Source organism: Asterias amurensis, chromosome 3 (assembly GCF_032118995.1).
Source record: "Asterias amurensis chromosome 3, ASM3211899v1".
NCBI lineage: Eukaryota > Metazoa > Echinodermata > Asteroidea > Forcipulatida > Asteriidae > Asterias > Asterias amurensis.
Genome location: NC_092650.1, coordinates 20,722,106 through 20,749,239, shown reverse-complemented (window position 1 = coordinate 20,749,239; position 27,134 = coordinate 20,722,106). Strand labels below are relative to the sequence as shown.

General features: G+C 40.4%; 1 protein-coding gene across 1 annotated transcript in view; it reads left to right on the top strand.

Annotated features, from left to right (window-relative positions):
- Positions 1 to 198: 198 nt before the first annotated feature.
- Positions 199 to 27,134, top strand: part of LOC139934437 (kelch-like protein 11) — a 64,946-nt gene continuing 38,010 nt past the window's right edge. Inside the window, exon 1 of the mRNA XM_071928673.1 lies at positions 199 to 2,061. Coding sequence (XP_071784774.1) covers positions 275 to 2,038 — 1,764 coding nt within the window. The 5' untranslated portion in view covers positions 199 to 274 and the 3' untranslated portion in view covers positions 2,039 to 2,061. The remainder of the gene's footprint in view (positions 2,062 to 27,134) is intronic.

Sequence of the window (27,134 nt, the reverse complement as noted above, 5' to 3'; positions counted from 1 at the left end):
ACCACAATAACTTCAAACAGCGCCCTCTTTCTGCTCCTCGCCGAAAAGCAAAACTACTGCGATAAAATCCAACCTCGAAACAGAGACCACTCATTGTTGTCCCCATGAGATCGACCCTATTATTCAGCACTGTGTGTTGTGATACCTTCTTCCGTGCACAGACTGCTCGTATATAATACGCGTTGTGACATGGTGGAGCACACTACATGCTCGAGAGTTGTGGTTCTCTTACCGTGGTAAAGTGGTTGTTTTCGGACAAAAACACGGTCTAAAAATGGAGGAGTTATTACCACATCCAAGCACCAATGTGTCAATGAACGGTAGCAGTAGTGGATGCCACGGCTGTATGGATTTCGTCGAGGACGACCAGGGTTCTGTGATTTTGACCAAACTTCTCAAGCAACGGACAGACGACAAGTATTGTGACATGGTTCTACGGGTTGGTGGCCGTGTGTTCAAGGCCCACCGCAACGTCCTGGCAGCGTGTAGCCCGTACTTCGATACAATGTGCAATAGTTGGTTGGAAGAGGACCTGCAAGCGATGGCGAATGTCTCCTGTACTTCACCTGAAGGGATGGAGTTGATTTTGGACTACATGTACACAGGTAGGATAACACTGACGGCAGATAACGTTGAGTGTATACTCCGTGGTGCCGACCCATTCCTCATGACAAATCTTAAAAACTACTGTCTCAAATTCCTCTCGCTGAACATGGACTCCTCGAACTGCCTGGTGGTGAGACACTTGGCAGACCTGTATCAATTCAAAGAGCTCTACCAGCGAGCTACTAAGTTTATCCGTAATCAGTTCATGCATGTTGTGCAGTATTCCATTGAAGACATCCTTCAGCTGGGTCTCAGGGACGTCCTGGACTTGATCACCGACGACAAAATAAGAGTCGAGAAAGAGGAGAGCATCTACGAGATGGTTATGGAGTGGGCGAGAATTGATACAGAGAGGGCAGCACAGCTCCCTAAATTACTGGCGCATGTCCGTCTGTCGCAGCTGGATCGTAACTACCTCAAAGATGTCGTGGAGAAAGAACCGCTTGTGATCGGAAACGATGAATGCTTGAAACTTTTAGCGGAAGCTTTACATCAGACGGACACAACAAGGAGAAGCTACTGCAGCGACAGTCCAGTCTTGAAACCCCGTAAAGGACGATTGACTGACGTCGTGGTCATTACGGGTGGTGTCAGTGATCAGGGCCCACTGGAGAAGAGTTTCGGTTATATCATCGACGAGAACAGATGGACACTGTTGCCAGGGTTACCTGAGCTTCGATTCCATGCCGTAGCTGTTCTGAACAGCTGTTTGTATGCAGCTGGTGGATCAAGCAGCGGCATTGTTTCAAACTGCGTCCACTGTTATGACCCCATGAATAACTCATGGGGCACTGTGGCCAGTTTACAAACACCAAGAGAGTACATCTCCCTGGTATCGTGCAATGGATGTCTGTACGCCATGGGGGGCATGCGATGGGAGCGTCTACAACAAAGTGTAGAGAGATATGACCCCGATAATGACCAATGGTGCTACGTATCGCAGATGCCCACCAAACGTTATTCCATGCACCTTACAACACTCGGCAATCGCTACATTTATGCGATAGGCGGCCGCGACGCCGCCCGGCATTCTATATCGACGGTTGAACGATATGACACGCACACCGACGAGTGGATAAGTCTACCCGACATTCCCATCCCGCACGAAGATCCGCCTTGGGAGTTTCCCGTCGTTGAAGCCTACGACAACAAAATCTACGTCACCGATCTTGCCACAAAAGCCTTCTGTCTGGACGCTATCAAGAACAAGTGGTCTGAAGACACGTGTAACTTTGGCCCGGTCGCGGGTGGCGCCTGCTTGCAGTATTGCACCATGGACCGAAATGTGTTTATCTTTGAGGGATGTGACGCCTGCATCTTTAACCGGAAGCTGAACCTCTGGAGCAACATCGCATCTCCGCCTGTGTCTACACTCGCCTCAGCATGTTGCGTCTTACAAGTGCCTTATGAGTTTCTGACTAAGACGTTGTAGATGATGCCTAAATTCATTTTCAGGTAAGGAACCATTTTTTCAAGAACCTCCTTATCCCGACTGCACTACTTCCCAGCTACTGCAAAAAAATATTTAACGGCACTGGACTCTATTGGTAATTACTCAGCATAAAACCTTCATTGGTAACGAGCAATGGAGAGCTGTTGATAGTATAAAACAGAGTAGAGTGAGAAATGACTCCCTCTGAAGTAAAGTAGCTTTTGAGAAAGATGTAATTTCTCAGAACACTTTTTTGTACAACAAGGGTGTCTTTTCTTTCAACTTCAATGACCAATTGGGATAACTTTCCCTATGGCACCACCACTTTTTCACTCATTTTTACAAAAAGGGATATCTCATTGAGAGAAATGAAATAATATTTCATATCGAATGAAAAAGTGGTGGCGCCACACGGAAACCTTTCCACCAATTGAGTCCAAATTTCCACAGGCTTGTTATTTTATGCATGTTGGGATACATCAAATGAGTTGCCCAAGTGAGAATACTGGTCTTTGACAATTACCAATTAATGTGTGCAGTGCCTTTGTTAAGTTTTAGCTTGTATTAAGCATTGTTATTGCACCACCTACTGTGTTGCTGTACACACATGCCTAGGCTGTGAATGTAAAAATGATAACAATGGAAGAGTCCGATTGTTATCAGTCATCAACACCTACACAGTTTGTATTACATTTTATCTAGTAGTGTGTTTGATGGCAGTTCTGTTGTATGTTAATAGATTTTCATCGCACACTAATCCTTTGTAATTTCATTGATGGAACACTGGCCTTAAGTCACTTTTATTTTGGCACTGCCTGCAAAGCTCTTAAATTTATAGGAGTCCTATATAAGACACAGGGTTTTGTCCACTGGGGACAAGGTTGATGTCTACTTGAAGTCGTCCAAGCTGAATGTTCCGATGGGCTTTTTAGAAGTTTCAAAGTGTTAGGGTGTATTTTGGTGTTTCAATGGACACTAAGTATTGATTCAAATTGTTACCATAAAAAACTTACTTCATAACAAGTAATGGATTTAATGAATGGAGAGCTATTGATAACACATTGTGAGAAACGGCTCCCTCTGAAGTAACCTAGTTTTGAGAAAGAGGTAATTTCTCACTAAAATGTTTGAATTGAATAAGAGACCTCAGTTATTTTATGCATGTTGAGATAACTACACACACAAAGTGAGAATACCGTACTCAGTGACTGGTCTTTGACAATTACCAAGTGTCCAGTGTCTTTTAAAAAATAAGAAAGTAAACTCAAATGACATTGATCTAATGTCTTGTGTGAGTTGTCATTTCCCAGATTTCATGTTTATTAAAGGCCCTCTTCTGTGACAATGCACTAAAATTAGATATATAATTTTTTATTATAATAGAATGGGCAAACCTTTTTCATTTATTTTTTTAAATGAAGAGACACAGATTGTATTCTGCATAGTGTAGCAGTTCTGTTGTGTACTGTACATCACACAAAATTGTAAGGTCGCTGTAATCCATGTCTGTCAGCCTTGTGGGCGATACCTCATTCGCTTCATTTACTCCTAGCTCCGTAGACCGTATTAAATTTTATATAACGGATTATGCAATTATATGACAGCACTATACGCTCCCTGTTTTACATACCGTCTGATTTTTCTCACAGTCGTATACTCTAGTACCATATTTGCACAATAGACTCTAAGCCAGATTTTGCTACCGAACATTGTTGAAATTGACCATTTGGCAATAGTAATGACAAGTTGAAAGGACACACCTGTAGGCATATTGCGTTAATACCATTTTTGAAACATTGTACACAATGTTGCCATTTTTCACCTCGGCTTTAACATCTATATGCAGACGTGAACTTTGCTGTGTACCGATGCATTGCATCACTCACTAACTAAAAGAGAAAGGAAGAGAAAAGTTGTAGTACACTCTATGGGATGTGTTGATTTGCTCCTCAACTTGAGTGAACCCAAGTTGGACAACATATTATTGGTGTTTCTCAGGTTTTTCCTTATTGGGAATACCTTTAGTTTCACAGTTTTTTGTGTATTGAAAGTTTGTGATCACTGTCATGGGTAAGCCCTCAGTCAGTGTACAATGTACATTTGTAAGGGCTTGTGTTGTAGCTAAGGTGGGCAGTGCTGGGCAGTGCTGGGCGGGCATGCCCAGGACTCACAATTTTCGCCCAGCACTCTGAGCAAAATACATTGTGCAGCCCAGCATAGATTTCAAAATATTGTCCACTGTGCATTGATCTGAGACAGGCCTAATGATAAGGGGTATCTAATGTCAAAGAGAAAGAACATGTAGCCAAAAGGCCTTTCAACTGATTGCATGACTCCATGACACAAACCGCTTGGAAACCTGGCCCCACTTCAGCAATAATGGCCCTACATGTAGATGATTAAACATGAAAGTGTTGTTGATCCCCCTGCTCTTTGTGCCCACTAAGGTCTACATGTGCTACAATGCGAGTAAGGGCACAAGTCAGGCCTCTAGTGTCCAAAGGTATAGTTTATTAACTGTGGTTGTTGCACTTTGTGTAGAGAGTCTGTATCCTCCACCATAAAATGGCTGACCGTTAGTTAGCAAAGTAATAGGATATTCACGCAATTTCGAGGCATGGTGTGTGTGGATCATTATATTCTACTTTTAAAACATCTTTCTAACCATCATTCTATAACAAACACTTTCATACGCTTTTCATAGACTCACTCGATCGATCCAAGGCAACTTGTCCCTTTAAGTTTCAAACTTGTTGTGAGTATCTGTATCCAGGGGGTTAATCTGTATTGAAACTTTACTTTTTTTTAAGATTTGTTTTCAGCATTTTTGAGCTTAATACTCAATCTGTGTGTAATACACACAACTTTATTGGCGAAGAATTTGTCTTTCAAGTTATGTTCATCCACAAGAGGTTTAAGTTTTTAATAATCTGGATAACTTAATTGAATTTGTAAACTTTCGGACTAACACGTTAAGAGAAAATCCAAGATCTCAGACTGGTATGGGACAAACAGAAAAGCCTACACAGCCAGACATTAGGCTAACCGAATATATTTTGCGACAAAAACGTTCATTGATTTTGTATTGATCATGAAGAAGAAGCAACAACAGAATCGACTGTGTCCCACCAACCAGTCGATACGCATTTGAAACACTGACAGCTTGTGTAGCGAGACGTTGACAAGCTTTGTAGCAGGTCTTGACGACAAAGAAAAAAGGGGGTTGTATTGTATTGAACGCATCCTATACCCTCCCTTCCCAACCAATCAACACCCCCCTCCCCACTCAACAGAGCCACCCCCAGCCTTCTGCAGGGTCCGATTCTGTGAACTCGTTAAAAATCCATATTTCGTTACAACATGGTCATTATAGACATCATGTTACTTCGGATTGCTGTTGTCAAAGAAAAATCAATGTGCCAACTTAGAGGCGAGAGTAAACTAAACTAAACTAAACTAAAAGCTTACAATGGGTTAGACTTAAAGGCAGTAGACACTATTGGTAATTACTCAAAACAATTATTAGCATACAATGTAAAGAGTAATGGGGAGACGTTGATAGTATAAAACGTTGTTAGAAATGGCTCCCTCTGAAGTTACATAGTTTTCAAGAAAGAAGTTTTTTTCCACGAAGAAGATTTCAAGACCTCAGATTTAGAATTTGAGGTCTTGAAATCAAGCATCTGAAAGCACACAACTTCTTGTGACAAGGGTGTTTTTTCTTTCATGATTATTATCTCGCAACTTCGACGACCGATTGAGCTCAAGTTTTCACAAGTTTGTTATTTTATGCATATATGTGGAGATACACCAGGTGAGAAGACTGGTCTTTGACAATTACCAATAGTGTCCAGTGTCTTTAAGTTTTTTATGCAAAGTAGAGCATTAAAAGGTAGCGTAAATGTGACGACCACTATTAGAAATTGGGCTAGATTTCCATTCCGTTTGTGCTGATGGATGAAGGACAAAAGTTTGCTTTATTGGCAATGCTTTGGATGTTTGAAAAATCGCAGTTGCTTACATTTCTGAAGAGTTGGGATGCAAAAGACCCCTTGCCTTACTGTCACTGATGCCTTTAAGGGAAACATGTTGGCACTGTGCACAACTCTCAGCCAATGACTGGTCTTCTTGACTTCAGTGCGGGGGGGGGGGGGGGGGGTTGATTGGACTTTTGACATCTGTTCAATTTTTAAAGATAGACTCAGCTTAGAAAGACTCTCGCTGCTACTTGCTAGGGTCCAAACGTCGGGCCATTTTTGCAGTCTTAAAATCAGTCAGCAATTTTGTTCATGACCACAGTCAGTCGAGATTTCTTCGAAGTGATTGAAAATGTATTCAAAAAAAAAAAAAATTCCCCTTCCCTTCCTCAGTCCGTGATATGTGAATTAAGTTTAAAATTACCTTCTCTAAAAAAAAAAAACAGTCTGGCTGTAAATCTGGTTAACCCTTTTCAATGTTTTCCTGGAACCCTGTACCATTGTGTGTCCAGTCCCCCCACTCCACAAAGCCACATTGAAGCAAGGGTCTAGTGCTAGCTGCTCCTGTGTGCAGCAATCACAGGGAAAGAGTTAGCTTTGTCCTCCTCGATGGTTTAGATGTGGATGTGGTTTGCTCTTCATTGCAACTTGAGCCCTGAGCATCAAGTCTTCAAATGCAGGACATCAAACTCTCGTTTAAAACCCATCAAAAGTTAATCTTTATCAGGCAGTTTATTGCCTTAAATGTAATTTAAATTATCATTGGTAATGAGCCGTGCGAACTGATGCAGGCGCGATACATCACAGAGGCAAGGTAGGCAATTGCTTCCATGCCCCCCATGTCATTGCTTTAGTGCCCTTGAAATGCTCAAATAGAAATTTACAATTTCCTGATAGGGTGCCCTTTATTTACCAAGGAGAAAATGCCTTGGTGCCCTTGCCACTTCAGCATCCCTAATGAAATGAGTTTGCTTTGCTAATGTGCTTCAAAACTGTTAACTTTTTTTTTTAAACCCTTGAACAAGATTTGACATGTAATCTCCTTTGAGGAACTAAATGATTGAACTAATCTGATTTAGGAGGTGATTTCGTGACTCTGCCACAATGCGATCAGATACAAAGGAATGCTTGAACAGGTTTAGCTATTTAGGATTTAAGTCAACATTGTATTCGTTTCCTGTTTGTTAAATTCACCACTTTGTTTTTCAAATATTCTTCTTCCGTTGTATAAATTCTGGGACCAAGGTAAACATATTATTGTTATCTACAGGGTAAATTTAGTAGCTGCCAACCATTTGTTATGTTCTTCTTAGCAGCTTTTATGAAATTAGGTTCTGATGTTACATAGTATTTTGGCTGGTAACCTTATATTCTGGGGCCAATTTCATAGAGCTGCTTAAAAGCAAAAAATTTGCTTAAGCACGAAATTAGCTTGCTTATTTTACACATGTTACTGGCAAACATTTCATGCCATATACATTGCTTGTGATTGGTATTTAGCTGTTGTTTACTTAGCATAAAAATTGAGTGGAGTCTTGGCCGGTAATATGATTTTACTAAGCAAGGATTTTTTTGCTTAAGCACAATTTTGTGCTTAAGCAGCTCTATAAAATTGGGCCCTGGTGAGCAGATTTGTTTTGTGCTTGCATAATAATTGCTGTGTTTCAACAGACTATGAAATAGAGATCTGCACTCAAGCAAGTTTTTATGGTCATTAATATTTGGAGTAATTACCTAAGGTATACTATCACTTTAAAGGCCGTTAATTACATTAAAATTTTTATCTGATAAGGGCATACCATGCGACCTTGCTTTCAGATTCGCACATAATGCATGAGGCTGGACAGAATAAACACCGCATAAATTTGATTTAAAATAGTATACAACCACTAATCAGGCCTGATACTTCACGGAGGCAACGGAGGCGATTGCCTCCGTTGCCCCTTGCCATTGCCTTGGTGCCCTTGAAATGCTCCAGTAGAAATTAACAATTTCCTCATAGGGTGCCCTTTGCCAAAGAGAAAATGCCTTGGTGCCCTTGCCCTTTCAAAAATGAAGCATGCAGGCCTGAATTGTTGTATTTCGTTATTGTTAAATTAAATGCACAATTCTACCCAGCATGTAAAAGGCCAAGTAGAAATAAATAACATGTGTGAACTGGTAAGGGAGGTCCTTGTTATTTGTTGTTTTCCAATAATTATTATTTCTTTTTGAAGATGTCCACCATGTCTTACATTTATATGTATATTTCCGCCATCAGGGTTTTATGCACAATATTACTTAATCTTTTGTGGAGTGGATTTTCTGGACCCACTCTGATAAAAATAGGTTTTGTATTTTTTAAATAACAATCACACAAAAGAAAACTGTGCAAGATGGTGCAGGCAAGACGAATCAACCTGTTATTTATTTTGCTTGGCCTAATGCTAGGATTTGCCCGTTGAATAGCACAACTTTTTAGCAAATCTATTTTGGCATACAAGTATCTCTGTGGGATTACCTAGTGTTGGTCATGGGGGACCTCTGTGATTAAAGTGCACTCAGCGAATGGGTTGACTTGTGTTTTTCAGCAGTCCCCTTGGCATTGATGAGCCGTCCATCCACTAGTTATGCATTTTTATCTGACTTACACTGTATAAAACCAACAACAATTTCTTCACTTTTGAAAGGAAGTACACATAGCATTACAACCTCCTACGTACTGTAGGTCATAAAAAAAAGTATCTTTGTAGAAAACATTTTTTGGATAGCTGAGAAAACATGAACAAAAATGGAATTTTAGCCTTTGCAAACTGCTTACCAACCAGAAGGACTTGGGATAAGTGTATGCCAAAAAGATTAATGGCATGACAATTCAACTCTGGGAGGCTAAATGACAACATAACTCACAACAAAAGTATAACAGACTGTTTTCTGTTACGCTTTGTGCACCTTTTTGTGTGTGCGTGTTGTGTATTGCCCTTGTAGCCTAGATGAATGACTCCGCTAGGGTCCAAACGTCAGTCCATCAACTATTTTTTTGCTGAGAACAACAAAACAATTACATGGAAATCAGTGCCAAATTTGCCCACAGCCAGAAGTCTGTGTTTTGAGAAAATCACACCTTTGAAGTTGAACTGTTTTTTCCAAACTGTTGTTTCGGAGACTGCTTGCAATTTTTTTTCTGTTGATTTTTCTTTAGTCATACAGAAGTGTTGTGGGTCTTTTAACTGTTTTGATGAATTGAGTTATTAATTCATGAACTTATTTGTTATCTACTTGCTCTTCAGGGTATCAGGGTATGCCCTTAACTTGTTAGTGACTGACCAGCAGGACTGTCCAGTTAGCTTTTCATTTTACTAGTCAGTCAGCTTTTTCACTTATTTCATATTAAAGGTGGATGCTTTCCAACATTGAACAGCCAATCGGACCACATTGGGCATGTTAGAGCGGTGTCCATTTGGTCAACCACTGGTCAATATTCCATGGTTATCTACGCATGCAACTTGGGTACAAGGCAAAAACGCCCAATGGTTGACTTTCATCCCTTGCACAAACTTGATCTTACATGTAAAAGTTTTAAACTCTTGTTTTTGAGCTGGCATCTGGACTGCAGACCACAGTTAAAAGCACTGGACACTATTGGTAATTACTCAAAGTAATTGAATGTTAGCATAAAACTTACTTGGTAACAAGTAGTGGAGAGCTGTTGATAGTATAAAACATTGTGAGAAATGGCTCCCTCTGAAGTAACGTAGTTTTCGAGAAAGAAGTAATTTTCCACTAAAATATTTAAATTTGATTTTGAGACCTCAGAACATATTTTGAAGTCCTTAAATCAAGCATCTGAAAGCCCACAACTTTTGTGTAACAAGGGTGTTTTTCTTCCATTATTATCTCGCAACTTCAACGACCAATAGAGTTCAAATTTTCACAGGTTTGTTATTTTGTGCATACAATGTATGTTGAGATACATCAAGTGAGAAGACTGGTCTTTGACAATTACCAAAGGTGTCCAGTTTCTTTAAACAGAGAACGCTGATCACTGAGATGTGTCATTTACGTACTACAACTTAGTGCCCATCAAGCCATTATATCTTAATCCCATCGTAATCACATGGGTTAAGCCGATGAAGATTGGTGTGGTTGTCTGTTGTGGTTTTAATAGTAACGACATCATCAACTTTGGTCCAGTAACCTTCCAGATTGGACACATTGGTCATACATCTTTGGAAAGCCCCTTACAATCCACGGTGTGATAGAATGCCACCGAGCGAGGCCATGGCTTCTGCCTTTTGTCTTGGCATTGGTGCCCCTTCAAAAGTTCATAGACTTACAGATTTTCCGATGGAAATGCCCTTTAGAAAGTGAAAATAGTCTTGCCCTCTCTAAGATGAAAATCCAGGCCTGGTGCGCATTTCTCTTTTTGTCTCACCCTGTTTTTTTTTCTCACACTTAAGGGAAGGTTTGACCTTTATTTATCTCACAGGTGTGTTTTTTGTATTGCTAGTAAAAAAAGAAAATCAATTTCGCAATATATATAGTATTTTGATAAATTTGAAGGGGACAAAAGGGTCGCCACTCACCAACAAAGGCCAACACCGAAGATGGCCAATATCCTCAAGCCTTTTTTAATAAAAGGTGAAATCATACACATTCTCTCATTGATTTTCAGCTGTGAAGGTAGTCCATTTCTGCTGATATTGAATGCGAAGCCGAGCTGTTGTAAAGTTATACACAATATACAGACGCGTTTTTTTTTCTTGTCTTCTCTTCTCTTCTCAACGCGTAAGGGCTTGAAATTAATGTTGACCCATTTCATGAATGTGTTGAGTGGTATTTCAGGCAGCGGGTCCCGAATATATATAAGTGGGTTAAATGTTATTTGATTACACCATTAACCTTCTTTACGGGTCGTCAACGTGGATCTGTGTCAGCATCTTGTGAGAATGATGGAGGGTTAGAGTGGGTCATTTACTCCTGGATTCACCCACACTCTCCATCAAAACAATTTTAGTGATGCGAGACACAACGTGGATTGATTCAGCGAAATCATTGCCCAAGTTGTGTAGTGATGTTTTGCGAGCCCCCCCCCCAAAAAAAAAAAAAAAATTGATGTCAGGGCAGCATCAGCATGGTCAGACACCTAGTCAGGGCTTGACCTTTACAATGTACACTGGACCATTGGCCTGAGGCTAAGGGTGTCAGTGTTGGGCCATTATGCTCAAAACAGGACAAGTCCTTGTCCAAGTTGTTTTCTCTTGTTCAAATACATGTACAGCAATCAAGTCTCAAATTTTTTATCGGACCACAGGCCTGAAGGCGAGTTCTTTTGGTGTCGGGCCATTTTTGACCGGACAAGGGTTGATTTTCATAACGAAGATTAATACCTCGCTTTGTAACGTTTTCAACATCGGATGTTACAGGCATGCAACTTTTCAGCTGATGAGGTGATTTCCTCTTTTTTTTGAAAACAGTACCATAGATAACCAAAAAAACACTGTACAGAAGTCAAGTGTGACAAGCCATTTCCTCTTTTTTTTAAAGTTAGAAAGTTGGATACGTGTCTATGTTAAATTGCTGTCTTTGGTCTGATGAAATACCACTGAATTCTATTGAGTATAATGATGTTTAATAAAGTGTACTGATACCCATTGAGACAATCGACATTCAGTCTTCTCTTACATCTTTGCGCTTGTTCAAGAACAGTAAAACTTAAATGCATGGTAAAACTGGGTCAGGAAGTTCTGTCTTACTTTGATTCTGGTCTTGAAAAAAGAATTCTATTTCTAATCCAGTAAACATTTTGAGCCACCAGCCCGGTGGCGACTGTGGTCTTGTGGATTTCTCCCCAAACTCAAGCCCTGCACAGATTGTATCTCCACTTTCCAGGTTTCAATTTACAATTTGACTTTGTTCCAATGATTGATAAAGGGCTTATTTGACCTTGCAACTTGTTGGTTTGAAACCAAAATGGGCAGTGTGACTGTAGAGCGCTCAGTGGATTTATGTTTCTCATCTAAACAGAGACTGGTTCTTAAAATGCCAGAGGCGGCATGCACTCATGCATGAAATGACACAATAACCACCTCTACCTAAAATGTTTGAAACCTTATCTGTCAAAGCCCATACTGTACACCATGGATGAAGAGTAACCTGTGTGGTAAATGAACACTAGAGAAAGAAAGAAAGCTTCATTTAAAGGCAGTGGACACTATTGGTAATCACTCAAAATAATTGTTAGTATAAAAACTTACTTGGTAATGAGCAATGGAGAGCTGTTGATAGTATAAAACCATGGAGCAATAGTTTATTGCTCCATGATAAAACATTGTGAGAACTGACTCCCTCTGAACGAGTAACAGCATGGAGCAATGAACAGAGATTATATAAAAGACTTCTGGCCAGAAAACCTGTTATTTTCTTCTGAAAGCACACTATTTTGTATAACAAGGGTGTTTTTGGATTCATCATTTTCTTGCAACTTCAATGACCAATTGGGTCCAAATTTTCACAGACTTGTTATTTTAATGCATGTTGGGATACACCAAGTGAGAATAGAATACTGGTCTTTGACAATTACCGAAGGTATTCAGTGACTTTAATTAAAATGTTTGAAACCTTATCTGTCAGAGCTCATACATACACCAATCAACCTGTATGGTAAATGGACACCAGAGTAAAAAAAAAAAAAGGCTTCATTTTAGGGTGTAGCTTTTGTTATGGTATTGTTAAGATAAGGACAATCATTTGAGTGAATCATCCATATAGTTACAAATGCACAAAGCTTTCGGAACACAACAAAACAAGACTCTGTTTCTAAACTATTCTTAAAAGGCCCCCTACATGAATGGACTCTTACTTTTTTAAGTCAACTTTTTCTGAAGAATACGCAAGCTTTGTTACAGAAAGCATTGATGGTTGACAGGTACCTCCATGGATCAAGCTAGGCCAGTGTAGCTCAGGTTCTGTTTGTGTTGACTGCCTCAATGAAGTATTTCCCTGCTCTTCTTTATTCTAACAGTAAACTGTAGAAAGCATGACCTCCATGGTTCAAGCTACCCCCATGGTTCAAGTTATGGCCAGTGACAGCTCAAGCTGTCTGATTGCATGCTACCTTAAAAGTATTTTCCCCTACCCTTCTTTATTCTTACAGTAAACTATAGAAAGTACTACCTCCATGGTTAAAGCTACCTCCATGGTTAAAATTATATCCAGTGACAGCTCAAGCTGTCTGATTGCATGCTGCCTCAAGAAAGTATTTTCCCCTCCTCTTCTTTATTTTAACAGTAAACTATAGAAAGCACTGTACCTCCATGGTTCAAGCATGGAGGAAGTTCAAGCTACCTCCATGGTTTACGTTATGGCCAGTGACAACTCAAGCTGTCTGATTGCATGCTACCTCAACTAAGTATTTTCCCCTGCTCTTCTTTATTTCAACAGTAAACTATAGAAAGCACTACCTCCATGGTTCAAGCATGGAGGAAGTTCAAGCTACCTCCATGGTTCAAGTTATGGCCAGTGACAACTCAAGCTGTCTGATTGCATGCTGCCTCAACAAAGTATTTTCCCCTGCTCTTCTTTATTCTAACAGTAAGCTGCAGAAAGCACTACCTCCATGGTTCAAGCTACCTCCATGGTTCAAATTATGGCCAGTGACAGCTCAAGCTGTCTGACTGCATGCTACCTCAACTAAGTATTTCCACTGCCCTTCTTTATTCTAACAGTAAACTGAAGAAAGCACTACTTCCATGGTTGGTCCATGCTACCTCCATGGTTGAAGTTATGGCCTGTGACAGCTCAAGCTGTCTGATTGCATGCTACCTCAACAAAGTATTTTCCCCTGCTCTTCTTTATTCCAACAGTAAACTATAGAAAGCACTACCTCCATGGTTCAAGCTACCTCCATGGTTAAAGTTATATCCAGTGACAGCTCAAGCTGTCTAACTGCATGCTACCTCAACAAAGTATTTTCCCCTGCTCTTCTTTATTTCAACAGTAAACTATAGAAAGCACTACCTCCATGGTTCAAGCTACCTCCATGGTTAAAGTTATAACCAGTGACAGCTCAAGCTGTCTAACTGCATGCTACCTCAACAAAGTATTTTCCCCTGCTCTTCTTTATTTCAACAGTAAACTATAGAAAGCACTACCTCCATGGTTCAAGCATGGAGGAAGTTCAAGCTACCTCCATGGTTCAAGTTATGGCCAGTGACAACTTAAGCTGTCTGATTACATGCTACCTCAACAAAGTATTTTCCCCTGCTCTTCTTTATTCTAACAGTAAGCTGCAGAAAGCACTACCTCCATGGTTCAAGCTACCTCCATGGTTCAAATTATGGCCAGTGACAGCTCAAGCTGTCTGATTGCATGCTGCCTCAACTAAGTATTTCCCCCCTTCTGCTCTTTATTCTAACAGTAAACCCCTTGCACTTGTGTGTATGCATTATACATCTGCAAGTTTGGGAGTCTGTTTAGAATGCATAGTGTGAAAGTATAGTACATTGTAAGTGATTTTAACTGCCTGAGCTGAGAGTAGACGCTGCACTGTATTTATATAATCGTAACCCCGTATTCGTGTTTTTTACCACACTGATTTGATTCTCAAAATAGCACAGTCTGTAGTAGGTTGTGATGTCCAGTAGGCAGGTTGTGAGGTCAGTTGAAAACCTGGGCGACTGGTGTCAAAGTCGCGACTATTGATTGCTTAGTCAAGTTGCGACTACCGTATTTCAACTACATGTATTCAGTTTTTGTGCCGCCACGACTCCTATGAAAATAGTCATGACTACATGCTTGGTGAACCAATTGTGTCACTCATGATTATTCACAACAACATAATTTACTTATGAAACACAACCAGACATCAGTGACACAATCCTTTAAACCTTTCAGTCTGAATTTTACTTCCTGTAGCGCCATCTTGGGAATAAAAAATTAGCCACGACTGGTGTCAAAGTCGCGACGATTTCAAACTCCCCACAAACCTGTGATATATGCTTTGACTTTCGAGATGCCTTATTCCAGGGATCAAAATAATAATAAATAATAATCATTCATCTTGGAGAGCTATCATTCCAGCCGCGCTACCATGGGCAGCGCGCCGTATCGATACCTCTCGTCACTAACCCCTGGGAGGGATTTACTGGGAAACAACACTGACTGGCTCAGGAAATGGTTATATGCATATTATGTCAAGTGCGTACGCGCGTAGTTTTGTAAGTTGATCCATCCGCATTTTTTATGACACGAACCCGTTTTTAAAAAAACCAAAAACAAAAACAGTCTTTAAGACGAAAGACATGCGTGCGCGCGTAGAAAATATTGAATAATGAATTTGTACGCTCATTACTGGCTCATTGGGGTTATGATTGAGCAAGGCATGCTACGAAAAAATGGCGCGGTGAGATCGAGCACCACTGGGAATGAGGTTTGCTATCATTTCTACTTTTAGGATGTCCCTGATTGTGGAATCAGGTTAACTCGGTGGTTTCTTTCCCTGCCTTTCACCTCTGTAGACCCCAGGATGAACTTATCGAATCCCACACCTCAGACAAGAGCCTTGCATGTGGATTTTTGTTTTTTAGTTTCTACTTGTTTGCGTAGGTTTTTTCCCCATTGGGGTTTTCCTCCCACATCTAAAACTGCGCATTTTCTTGTTTTCAACGTGTTATTGGCGCTAATTGGATTTGTAGGCCTAATCAAAACAAAATCATATCTGAGTATACTTAAAGGAACATTACAGAATTGGTTTTGTCGCAAAAAAGTTGCTGGTAGTGTAAGCACTTTATTTAATCCACCATATACATAAACTGACAAACCTGTAGAAGTTTGAGATCGATTGGCCCTCTGGGTCACGAGAGAGTAATGAAAAACTGAATGCAAATTTCTCATCAAATATGAAATTTCAGACAAATATTTCAAGGGATGTTTTCTACTATCATCATCATTAGACCGTGTAAATCTGTGATTTTCACGATTTTTGTTGCTAACCAATTCTGTAACGTTCCTTTAACAGACTTTTCTGCTTAACGACTTGGCCCTGGTCATTGTTCAACATTATCGGACGCTCCATTAGGTACATGCTATGGGGATAGGGACTGGTGGGTGAGGTCATTGCACTTACAAGGACGTAACTTGGTAGGCCCTCTATGGCTTAGAGTCTTGCCCCATTATCAGGACAGTGACCTGCTCTATGGGTATATTGGATTAGGACCTCCTCTTCGTTATAACTGTGGGGTAGCAGGGTTTGGGGGGGGGGTAGGGATGAATACATCTTCGCTAAATATTTGCTATACAGTTTATGTCAATAATAAAAGCCATTAACAAAAGTGCTGGTACTTACTTGGTAAAATTATTGAAGAGGGTTTTATTTTTAGGAGACGTATAGAATATTAAATTTGTTCAATTGTCTACATATATTTATTCTGTCCGCAGAACGCTTTCTCATGACTTGTCTAGAGTGTGTGTTGAGAGGGCCTCTAGGGCTATCAGATACTTTAGAAAGAGGTAGTTGCTTCCATAATACCCGTTACTACCCCAGGTGCCTCTTAACTTTGGCGTGTCGTGGCCTAGCGGTTAAGGGCACCAGACTCGAGCTCTGGTGTTTCTGATCAGCAGAGTGTGGGTTCGATTCCCAGTCGTAACACCTGTGTCCTTTTAAAGCGAGACACTTTTGACCATGATGCTTGGTCCTTCGTATGGGACATAAGGCTGTTGGTCCTGTGAATTGTGTATGAACGACCGTAAAAGAACCACCAAGTGCATTTATCGAAAAGATAAGGGGTTCGCCCGGTGTTCCTGGTTTTATTGGCATCATATTGCACCACAGCACCTTATTAACCATTGTGCTATTAGTGAATAGGTTTTATACATTTTGTACATGTACTTCAAAATGTGTACTGGACAAATTATAATAATGAGCGCTTTGCATGTTATGCCCATAGGGCTGTGAAAAAGCGGTAAATATACAGTCCATGTCTACGAACCTAGTATTATTATTCTTATTGTCCTAACGTATTGCCCTTTACCAAGTAGGGTTTGAAATGTAAGTCAAGTTGGAAGTTGTTGTATGAGACAAAAGCTCTGTGTTGGTTTGTAAGGAATTTCTGTATATTATTCAGCACTTCATGAAATGTACATTTGTTAAGGTGGAATAATCACTTTGCAGCGAGAAGGGGGGGGGATGAAAGTGATTGGAGTTGCAGGTGGTCATAACATTGCAAATTCTGGTAATTTCGCACTCTCTGACTGTCATTCTCCAATTGGTAATAGGAAGAGTAGATCATGCATACGTGATGTGCTTACATGTACCAGCTATACACGATGAGGTAATTGGTAGTTGGAGCATATGTAGATGCACTGATGATGGCTATTGCCGTAAACTCGCTTCCCTGCGCGTCTCTCTTTTAAAATGTTTGGAACGCCACGTCTCCTTTTCATGTAACTCGTTCAATATCCGGCGTCCCTGTTATCTCGCCAATCGCCAATAATTGTTGCTGGCGAGCTGGTTTTTTTTCATCAATAGCTTCTGAGCTCTTGGGAAATATTACACAACTCAGGAACCCTCTTTGCTCAACTGCATCTACTCTAAAGCTCAGACTATTGAACACTTTTTACTCCTTTGTGACTCTTTTGTTGTATGTCTTGGACTTGGTTTCATACTAATTGGTGGTGGTCTCAGTTCTGTGTCTTGTTCCCAGACTTCCAAATCACAATTTCAATCTTAATAGCAATGTGCTTTCAGGCATCTATTTCATAATTCATGCCTGAAGAAGTCTCTGCCTTTTTAGGTTTCAAATCTGTTTTCGTCAGAATGCCTGCCTTTCGGGGTTTTTCTTTATAAAAGCTTTCTCCAAACCCCCTGCAGAAAATTTTTACAAAATATTGAATATCATGCCATTTGCAAAGTGCTTGGCCCTCAAACCATAGAGTACATTGTTCATCTTTTCATCTTGAGTGTACGCTCGCCTTGTTGCTATACACAGAGTCAAGATTGATGTCTTCTGTTTAAACTTGTCATCCGTCACTAATCCCTGAAATCTTCCTGTCCTGAGACGATCGACAGACCCCGTAAGTCACAAAACAGAAAGAGGAGAATGCCGGCGACCAACGCACTATCACATCTCTTAGCAAACAGAACTTGACCCGCCTAAGCGCCCCAAACGTATATTAATTTATCATACGGAAGGGGAAGAGGAGGGGGGGGGGAGAGGTGGGTGAGAGGATTGGAGAGTTGAGCCCATTGCCCCTCGGGGGACCGGCATGTTGCAGGGTAATTCCGCTCGTTAATCCTACTTTCTATGTATTCAAGCGTGGAGATACCGCCCCCAGAGAGGTTGTGGGGAGATGAGACCTAATTTGAGATGGTGTGTTCGGGGCGAATGAAGAGAGGGGGAATCATTAAGGACTTGCCCCACTGATATTATTTCCTCAGAGAGAGAATGCCAAGAAATGTTTGCAGTGCCCCGGAGAATGTGTACAATGTGCACACCTTAAACATCCCGGGGAGAAATACAATACGGTTATTAGATACTCCGTTGACCCGCGGAGGATTTCGGTAACATGGAATTCGTCCCAAGCACGGAATGCTGAGCGTGAATTATTGGCTAGTAATCTATGGGTCTTCTAGGCTAATTTGCAGGTGCTTGACCGTTTTTCTCGACTTAGAGAAATAAGTTGTTCATGGACAGTTGTCGGTGAAATAATTGGTTCTGTCGTAAATCTGCCGAGAATGTTTTTTTAAAAGTCTACACAGGGATGAGAAATGTTAGACTTTTATTTGAATTAAAACTTTTTATATCTTGCATTATCGGATGTTATTTTCTCCATAATTGTTCTCTATGTAGCTTTGAAATCTCTTAGTCTCATGGGATTATCGAAAATAGCAGAAATGCCATCAGTTCAGCATGCCCCCTAAAATGAAGATCCATAGTTTCAAATCTTCTGTTAGCAATGACACTCACCTCTGTCCTACTTGGAGGAAGGAAACAACGCAAGGGACTCTGCTAACCACTGAATAGACCGTATTGAATGTGACGACACCATTCAAATCTGCCCTATAACATGGCGATTGTGAGCATGTAGGTGAGGGTGTGCTTACCTGTGCCATGTAAAAATCCAACCGAAACTGCTGCGTGCTTCATTTATGCGTTAAGACTAAGCTTAAGCGATATCGATTTATTTTGTTCACGATATATCGTGAAAGTTGTAGAAGAGACAGTCCTAGTATAAGAGAGGTGTTCTAATGACCTATTCTTCTGGTTTTACTCCAAACCTATGGGGTATCAGCTAGCAAATACATCGCAATATTTAATCGATATATCGATATATCGCGATTATCGCGATATATCGCGATATATCGCGATATATCGCGATATATCGATATTTCGATTAAAACCAAATCCATCCAATATCGAAATCGTGTCCAAATTAATATCGCGATATTCGATAATATCGTGATATCGCCCAAGCTTAGTTAAGACGCACATACGGTTTGCCCTACAAGATGGCGAATTTCATAGCAAAAAAGGGGTTAACTCAATACGGTCTATACTGCACTTCAACCACTGTTCTCCGCTAACTGTGCTAGCATACAGTTTCTGCGCTAGCTGTATTTAAGCTAAGAATGCCTTGTATAAACGCGGAGATTTCGTAAGCATGTGCACAAGTAAAAACCCCTTGCTAATGCTTGAACATACACTTGACGTAAGCGCGGAATTCCCTGCTTCAGTAAGCGCCAGTTCTTTATTTGTGGTAAGCAGAGCCAGGGACTCTGCTGAAGTAAGGTTTGATGCTTCATGTGCCCTGCATGCCGACACATGAGAATATAAACGATAAAGAGCCATTACAAGCATACATAGTATGTGTGTAATTTACTATAGGATACACTGTATGTCATCTACCTGATGATCAAGTACATATAACAATGTTTTGTGTCGGATGATGCATAATTCTATTACGTAATTATGCAAGCAGAAAATCGACTGGGTACATGATTTTATGTTAATGTATTATGTACATATACGGTATGCATAATCACACGAGACGTTTTACATTTGTACGTATGTATGTAGCAGGCCTTGAATTTCATTCATGAAGGGGCACAGCAATTTTCCTCTGGGTATGGTGCACTACGGTTTGAGGACAATTTAAATTTGTATCGGAACTTGGCAAAAGGCACCACAGCTAAAGCCAAGGGCACCAAGGCAATTGCTGTGGGTGCAGTGGGTTATTTCAATGGTCTGTCATAGTGCAGCCATCTTGTTTTTCTCCCATTCAAATCAATGTAACCAAACCGAGGCGGGAAGGACAATTAGTCTGGTTCCTTTTTGTACAGTGAATGTTCATTATTCATAGCTGATATAGGATACAAGGAACAAGACCAATATGGTGGTCCATTTTGTGTGCTTCTACATTGTATACTAGACATCTCTATGTACTGCAACAAACCTGTGACAAAATTCTATTACTCTCAATAAAAATGCCAAGAAATCGCTTAGCGGGAATATCTTCTCAGCATTTCTACTTACCAGTTAAATTAGATTAAGGTGCTGGTGTCAGCTTTGATTACCCTCCTTGATTGTGTTTTGAGAAATGTGGTCATAAAGTTCAAGCATTGAGTGTATCTCATCCAGTGAGTCCCATTCCAGTCACAGTCAGTTAAATTGTTGCGGTTCCCGATGCACGCCGAGAAAAAATTAGCCAGGAATGATGAAAATAAAGTTCTTCATATTTTTTACTGTCGAATGCTATTGGTTGCAGTGTGTGTATTCGAGAAGGGGGGGGGGGGGGGGTCGGGTCCATGATAACAATAAATTCTACATATTTCTTACTGTCAATTGATATTTAGTTGCAGTGTTTTTATTTCGAGAAGGGGGGGGGGGCGGGCTGTTGGGTCCAGTAACCGATCATCATCACAGTCGTGGCTGTTAATCCGCTTCTTTATTAGATTGGTTTTCCTCTTCCAAACCGGTAACCCGATAAGACTCAAGAGAAGTCGTCAGCCGGGAAGTGGCCGTCAACCGCTCCTTTTGACCTTACCCATTCAGGCGCGTAATCCGACACTGCCGAGTATAACGAGGAAAATTAATAAAATCTATTCATCGATATTAAGTGCAATCAATTTATTCGGTTACATAAAGTGCGTGTGAGTGTGGCTTTCTGGTACTTACACACTGGTCGTGCGAATGCATACAATGTGCTGTTTATTCCTTCTGTTGAGAGTGTATAGGATGGTGTTTTCTTTCCCTACTTTTAATCAATGTACAAGTTGATGTACATAGTTTGTCGGTGTTTCCACTCGATCATGACCATTGGACTACATCTGTTAGATGAAATTTGTCACAGAGTAGTTGTATAGATTGTTATCACGGTGTGGCCATCTTGATTTTACTCAATTCTAACTCATTGTCATCAAACTGAGGCTGGACGAAATAATAGTCTGGTGCCATGTTTGCGCAATGAATGTAAGCATTCTTTACTGTTATGGAAACATGGAACATGACCAAGACGGTGACAGAGTGATAAAGGTCTATAGTGTTGAATGTAAACAAGAGCTGGGGAATGAATGTGAATCCTTACATTGTATTGTAGATTCGTACATAGTGATTTTTTGATGTAATTTCCATTCATAGGGAATGTTTACCTTTGGTTTTTGGAACACCAGTCGATTGTTTTTTAAAAATCTTAAGAATATAATATAGGTCTACAATAAATCTAAACATGTGAAAATTTCATTTCAAAAGGTGTTCACATTTTTGAAATGTCGCCAAAGTCCGGAGCGATTTTTTTCTTTACAAGAAGTGTAATCTGGCTTTGGATTTTGGAATACACATTCTGAGAGACTTTACTGTCAGTAACGCTTCAAGTTTGAATGACTCAAAAGTTGATTTTCCTCTAACCAAGTAGACCTAAGTTTTTATTTTAGAAGTGAAATTTTTTTCCTAAAAAGATAGTGTAGCCAGGTCGTTTTTTATACTTTCCAAAGCCATGTGCAACTCAAAATAATTGATTGATATTTCGTTTCAATAACCTAATCCCTACACATCTTTGTTGGCATATCAGACATGCTACCATCAAGCTTGCCCCCCCCCCCCTCCAACAATTCCATTAAGGGCAAGCCCGGATGGAAAGAAAGGGGCTTAATGATCGAGGCACGTTTCGAGACTGAAATGAATTCGATGATAGAGGGAATTTTTTTTTTGCCTCTGCTTAATCAGCAGAAACCAAAGTACGGTATCCACCGTGTAAAAAGGTCTTGATTCGATTTGGCATAGCACACGGGGCACAGCCATTTTAATTTGATTGTACCTTATGTCCAGGTAATTGCACACAAGCCACCATGAATTTGTGGAAATTTAGTAAGTCTTCGGTGTAAGTCTTTACTCCGGGCATTTGTCTTGTTGGCTTGGATATTGACGGGTGTTTTGTAAGACCTACTGGATGCCTGTCTCATGTTATATACTCTCAGGAGGAGGGATGTGTCCACCTTGCAAAGTTGCCTTCAAGTTAGGAAGTCTCGGTATAAGTGACATGAGCATCAGCTTCGGAAGGTTCGAAGATTCATTCATGAGCCAAAGGGAAAGGGGACTTTTCATCACAATGGTTTCGATCCATGGGAATCTTTTTGAAGGGCGCCAAGGCACGGGCACTAAGGCCAAGACAATGGTGGCACCAAGCCCAAGACAGAGGCACAAATGCATTATAATGGCACCAAGGATAACCAAGGGCACCAAGACAAGGGCAGCTTTTGAAAAAAAAAGACTCTTACGTATAAACAGGCTATTTTACAGTGTTTCCATTTTCAAAACATACCACCAGAACCACTTGTTCTAAGAAATATTTCCTTCTGAAATATTCCCAAGTAATGAGAAAACCTTCGAGAAACTAGCAGTGAAATAGGTCTAGGTGCATAAAATCCCTCTTAAAAGTACAATTTTTTATTTTGTCTTCATGGTTGTTGGATTTTGGTCTTCTCAACACTGTTACAGGTAATGAAATAAATCAATACTTGGAAACTTCCTTTCTAGGTTAGAAAATCTTTTTAAAAATATCTACATTTTTTTCTCTTCATCTAACCTTTACTTTCCGGCTGGCTTTCATCAAATTCATGACACTTTCTTGTCTGGATCCCATCATGAAAGCAATCAACTCCCACAGGTCCTTAGCACTTAGCCTCTACTTAAAAAAAAGCTGCATTCTCATTTGGACGCATGAAATGCACAGGAACATTAATGCACAGTCCTTTCACATGAAGGGCGATCGTCCTGCCCACAGAATCTTAAAGGCACTGGACACTATTGGTAATTTATTTTAAATAATTGTTAGTTAAAAAAATACTTGGTAATGAGCAAGTGAGAGCTGTTGATAGTATAAAACATTGTGAGAAACAGCCCCCTCTGAAGTGACGTAGTTTTTGAGAAAAAGGTAATTTATCACTTAAATATTAAAAGACTTCAGGCCTGGAGCCTTTTTAGGCGTCTGAAAGCACACAAGTTTGTGCAACAAGGGTGTTTTTCTCTTTCATTATTCTCTTGCAACTTTGATGACCAATTGGGTCAAAACTTTCACATTGTTATTTTATGCATTTTTGGTGGATACACACTCCAAGTGAAAATACTGGTCTTTGACAAATTACCAAACGTGTCCAGTGCCTTTAAAGGCCGAGCAAGTACCTTCTGCTTAAAAAAAAATAAAAAACACTGAATCCTGCCTCTGCCATGCCATCCAACCGTCAGTTTTTAATTCAATTTTCCCGGGAAACGTAAATTATCCAGTAATAAGAGTGCTATGATGAAAGAGCATTTTGTGCCCGAAGATCCGGTTACGGAATTTATTTCAGTTTTTCACCTGATTATGTCATTTAGCGAGAAACACAAGTTGAAATGGTAATGGAAAAAAAAATTTAAAAAATGAGAGCGAGTTGCTAATGGATAAAAGAAGTTATCTATACCGCTCTACTCATGGAGCGAAATGTCCCCCAAGAAACTCAGCGCAACTTTTTTTTTTTTTTCCTGCTTCTTTTTCCCCCCGTCACTCTTCTCTTTCGAGAAGACAAACAACCGCTGCCGATGTAAAAAGTGTTGCATTACAGTTCATGACCGCCCGGGATCGGCGTGGTGGGCACCGGGGGGGAACTATTTACAATGAATTGTCAATATTTGAATGACTGGCTGTGAACCGGTGAAAGAGAACATTGGCCTGAATTTCCCGTATTTTGTAACCAGACATTAGGAGTGATACAGGGGGGTGGGGGGCAGGTGTTGGCACTAGGGATTAGACTAGTGCTTCCCCTCTGTTACATCCCTGGGATGGCGATGGATTGCCATTACATTAATTGAACAAATGGCTCTTTTGGGATAAATGGTTTGGATAATCTCTGACTGCATATTATACCATTTTGTTGTGTTGTCATTCAGCCTTTGAGAAAGACTCTGCTAGTGTCGAAACATCAGGCCATTAACTATTTCTTGCATTTAAACCAATTACATCTACCACACAGATTAAATTGCTCGTAAAAATTATGAGTGTAAGCAAATTTTTTTTGGGTGATCTCTGGCTGCAGGGCTAGCTTACAGTTCCATGGCTTGTGACTTGCACCTCCAAGTAAAGGTTTTGACTACGTTAGCTCAGTCGGTAGAGAGCCGACATAGTGATCCGTAGGACGTTGGTTAAAATCCTGCTCAGTCAAATTTGCTTTTTTTCAACCAAACAGCATTTACAGTTTTACCAAGTCAGTTTCCCTTGTGGTCTATTTATTTGATAAAGATACTTTTATGACATATTGTACGAATTCTTTTTAACAGACTATGCAAGATGCAAGTATCGCTGTTATACTTTGAACAATTTGGCCAGAAGGAAACATACTCGCGTGCTTTAACAAGTCCCAAATGTTTGAGTATGCATGAGACTAGCACAGTCTGTTGCAGGATTAAAATGATAGCCTGCTTTATCTAATAAGCTGGATGCCATTCATTAAAACAAGTAGAAACAAAACTCATTGAAGGAAATCATTCACAAGATGTTTTGATTCAATCAGAGAAGATCCAAGGTCTATGTACAAAGCTTTCCTTGTCCTTGAAACTATTTTCATATTATCGCTGTCATTTTTATAGCAACCTTCATTTTTTAGAAAACCTTGAACATGGCGAATATCAAATCACATTCCGGCTACCCACAACATGATTGACTGAACAGTAATATTTACACAAATCTATTTTCCTATGAAATCAAAGCATGGCTGGATGCATCGTCGCATTTGTCCTGCCACGCCTGGCAGAGCTTCAGGACTTCTAAAATCAGCATGTTTTTTCCGAGCTTCACAAGCACAGCTTCACTGACCAAGTGTGGCAAATTGTTCAAGTTTTTCCAATTAGAGCCGGCCCAGGATGGCAAGAAACTTCAAGGGAATGAATTGTGAAATATGTATTTATTTATTCTCAACGTGTATCGAATCGTTTGGCATTCATGGATGACATCCTTGGCATTTTCACCTCGGAAATCAGTCAAAATCCTTGGGGTGTAGACCTGATTCTTGCCGTCCCTGTCATCCCACCGCCATCTTAGAGATAAAACAATGAAGAGGCAACGGATGCGCATCCTGCCTATTGTTCCTTGCACGAGGGAGCCCTATTCAAGTGACATCTTAAGCATGAAGGTCTATTATTTAAAAATGTACATATGTAGCTTAACCACCTGTTATGTTTGGACTAAACCTTTGATAGATTGGTACAACTGGGCTGGTTATGACTGGTCCTGAGCCAATAATGTTTTATCTTGCTGCGCTGGACTAAATCCACCAAACTTCACCAAGATGTGGCTGAAGTATTTTGAGGAATGTACAATGGTTTGGGTAATCAGAAAGATGCTTTCATGGAGTTCTGTAGCTATTGCATGTGCCTGTGTTTTAATGCTTTATAGGAGGTGTAGAGCTAAGAATTAAAGAGGTCAACAAAAATGTTGGACTTGAAACACTATGTGGACTCACATGCGCAATCGTGGACCCTCCTTTGTTCAACGTTTTGTGATGGCAACCGAGGACCTCATTGTATTCCTTTGTGGTGGCAACATGTGGATACATTGTCCCTTTTGTTATAGGTCCCTGGTTTGAATGTGGATACAAACCCATGTCCACATAGTGTTTTTTTTACAGTGTTGAAGAATAGGATTTTCTCTAAGTGTACGGAACAACAGAATGTCCACAGAGTGACTGCAACACATAGCTTTGTGTGCAAAGGGTATATAGTCTTTAGGTTCAAAGGTTTACAATAACCCAAACGTCTGTTTTTAAACAATGTTAAGCAACTTAAAGATAAAAGAAATTAAATTGATGTTTGCATCTTCATTTTCACTGGTACCCTGTCAAGGTGTTTTGAACAATTGTTCAAAGTGTGCGATTGATTGTCAACCAGACACCCCTTGATAGGGCCTCCTTCGTCACTCCCGTACTTAAACGCAGTACGTCCTCAGTTCAAGTAACCTCAACACAAAAAAAAACAGATTTCCCATCTGAAAAACCCCTGCAGAGAAAAACATCCCATCCGGTGGTTGGTGGAGAATCGGTAAACACTTAAAGCATCCGAAAGGTGTTCAGGTGCACAATAATTAAAAGTCCACACAGGAAAGACTCTAAACCACCCCCACAAGGTGGGGAGTTCTAGAATCCCGTCTTCACGAATCCGTCTCATCTTGCCGAGCCCTTAAACAGGTGGTGCTTCAGGAGGGTCGTGGTGTAATGTTTTGGATGAAACCTGTCTCGGAGCTTCAGCTTCTTCTCGAGGAACTGTCTGTTAAGGTGGATCACTTACTCTACCTTGTCTCCGGCCTGGCCTAGATACATTTATCTCTTACATGAATACAAATGACCTCCGAGGTATACGATCAAAGTCCGACCTGACTGTAAAGCCTGACAACGTTTATAGTCTTCCTGTTTTTTACTTATACAACAAGGCTCCCCTTAATTGAACTAAAAACGGGGGCCACGCTACCAGCTTAGAATGATTAAACGGATTGCTGGTGCCTGAAAAAACACTAATTTATTCATTAGCCCCTCGGCCCTTCCTTTTCCGATCACCGTGATTCTTTACGCCCAAGCTTTGACGTTGCATCGCCGGTTTGCGTCTTCAGAGTTGTTTTCATGA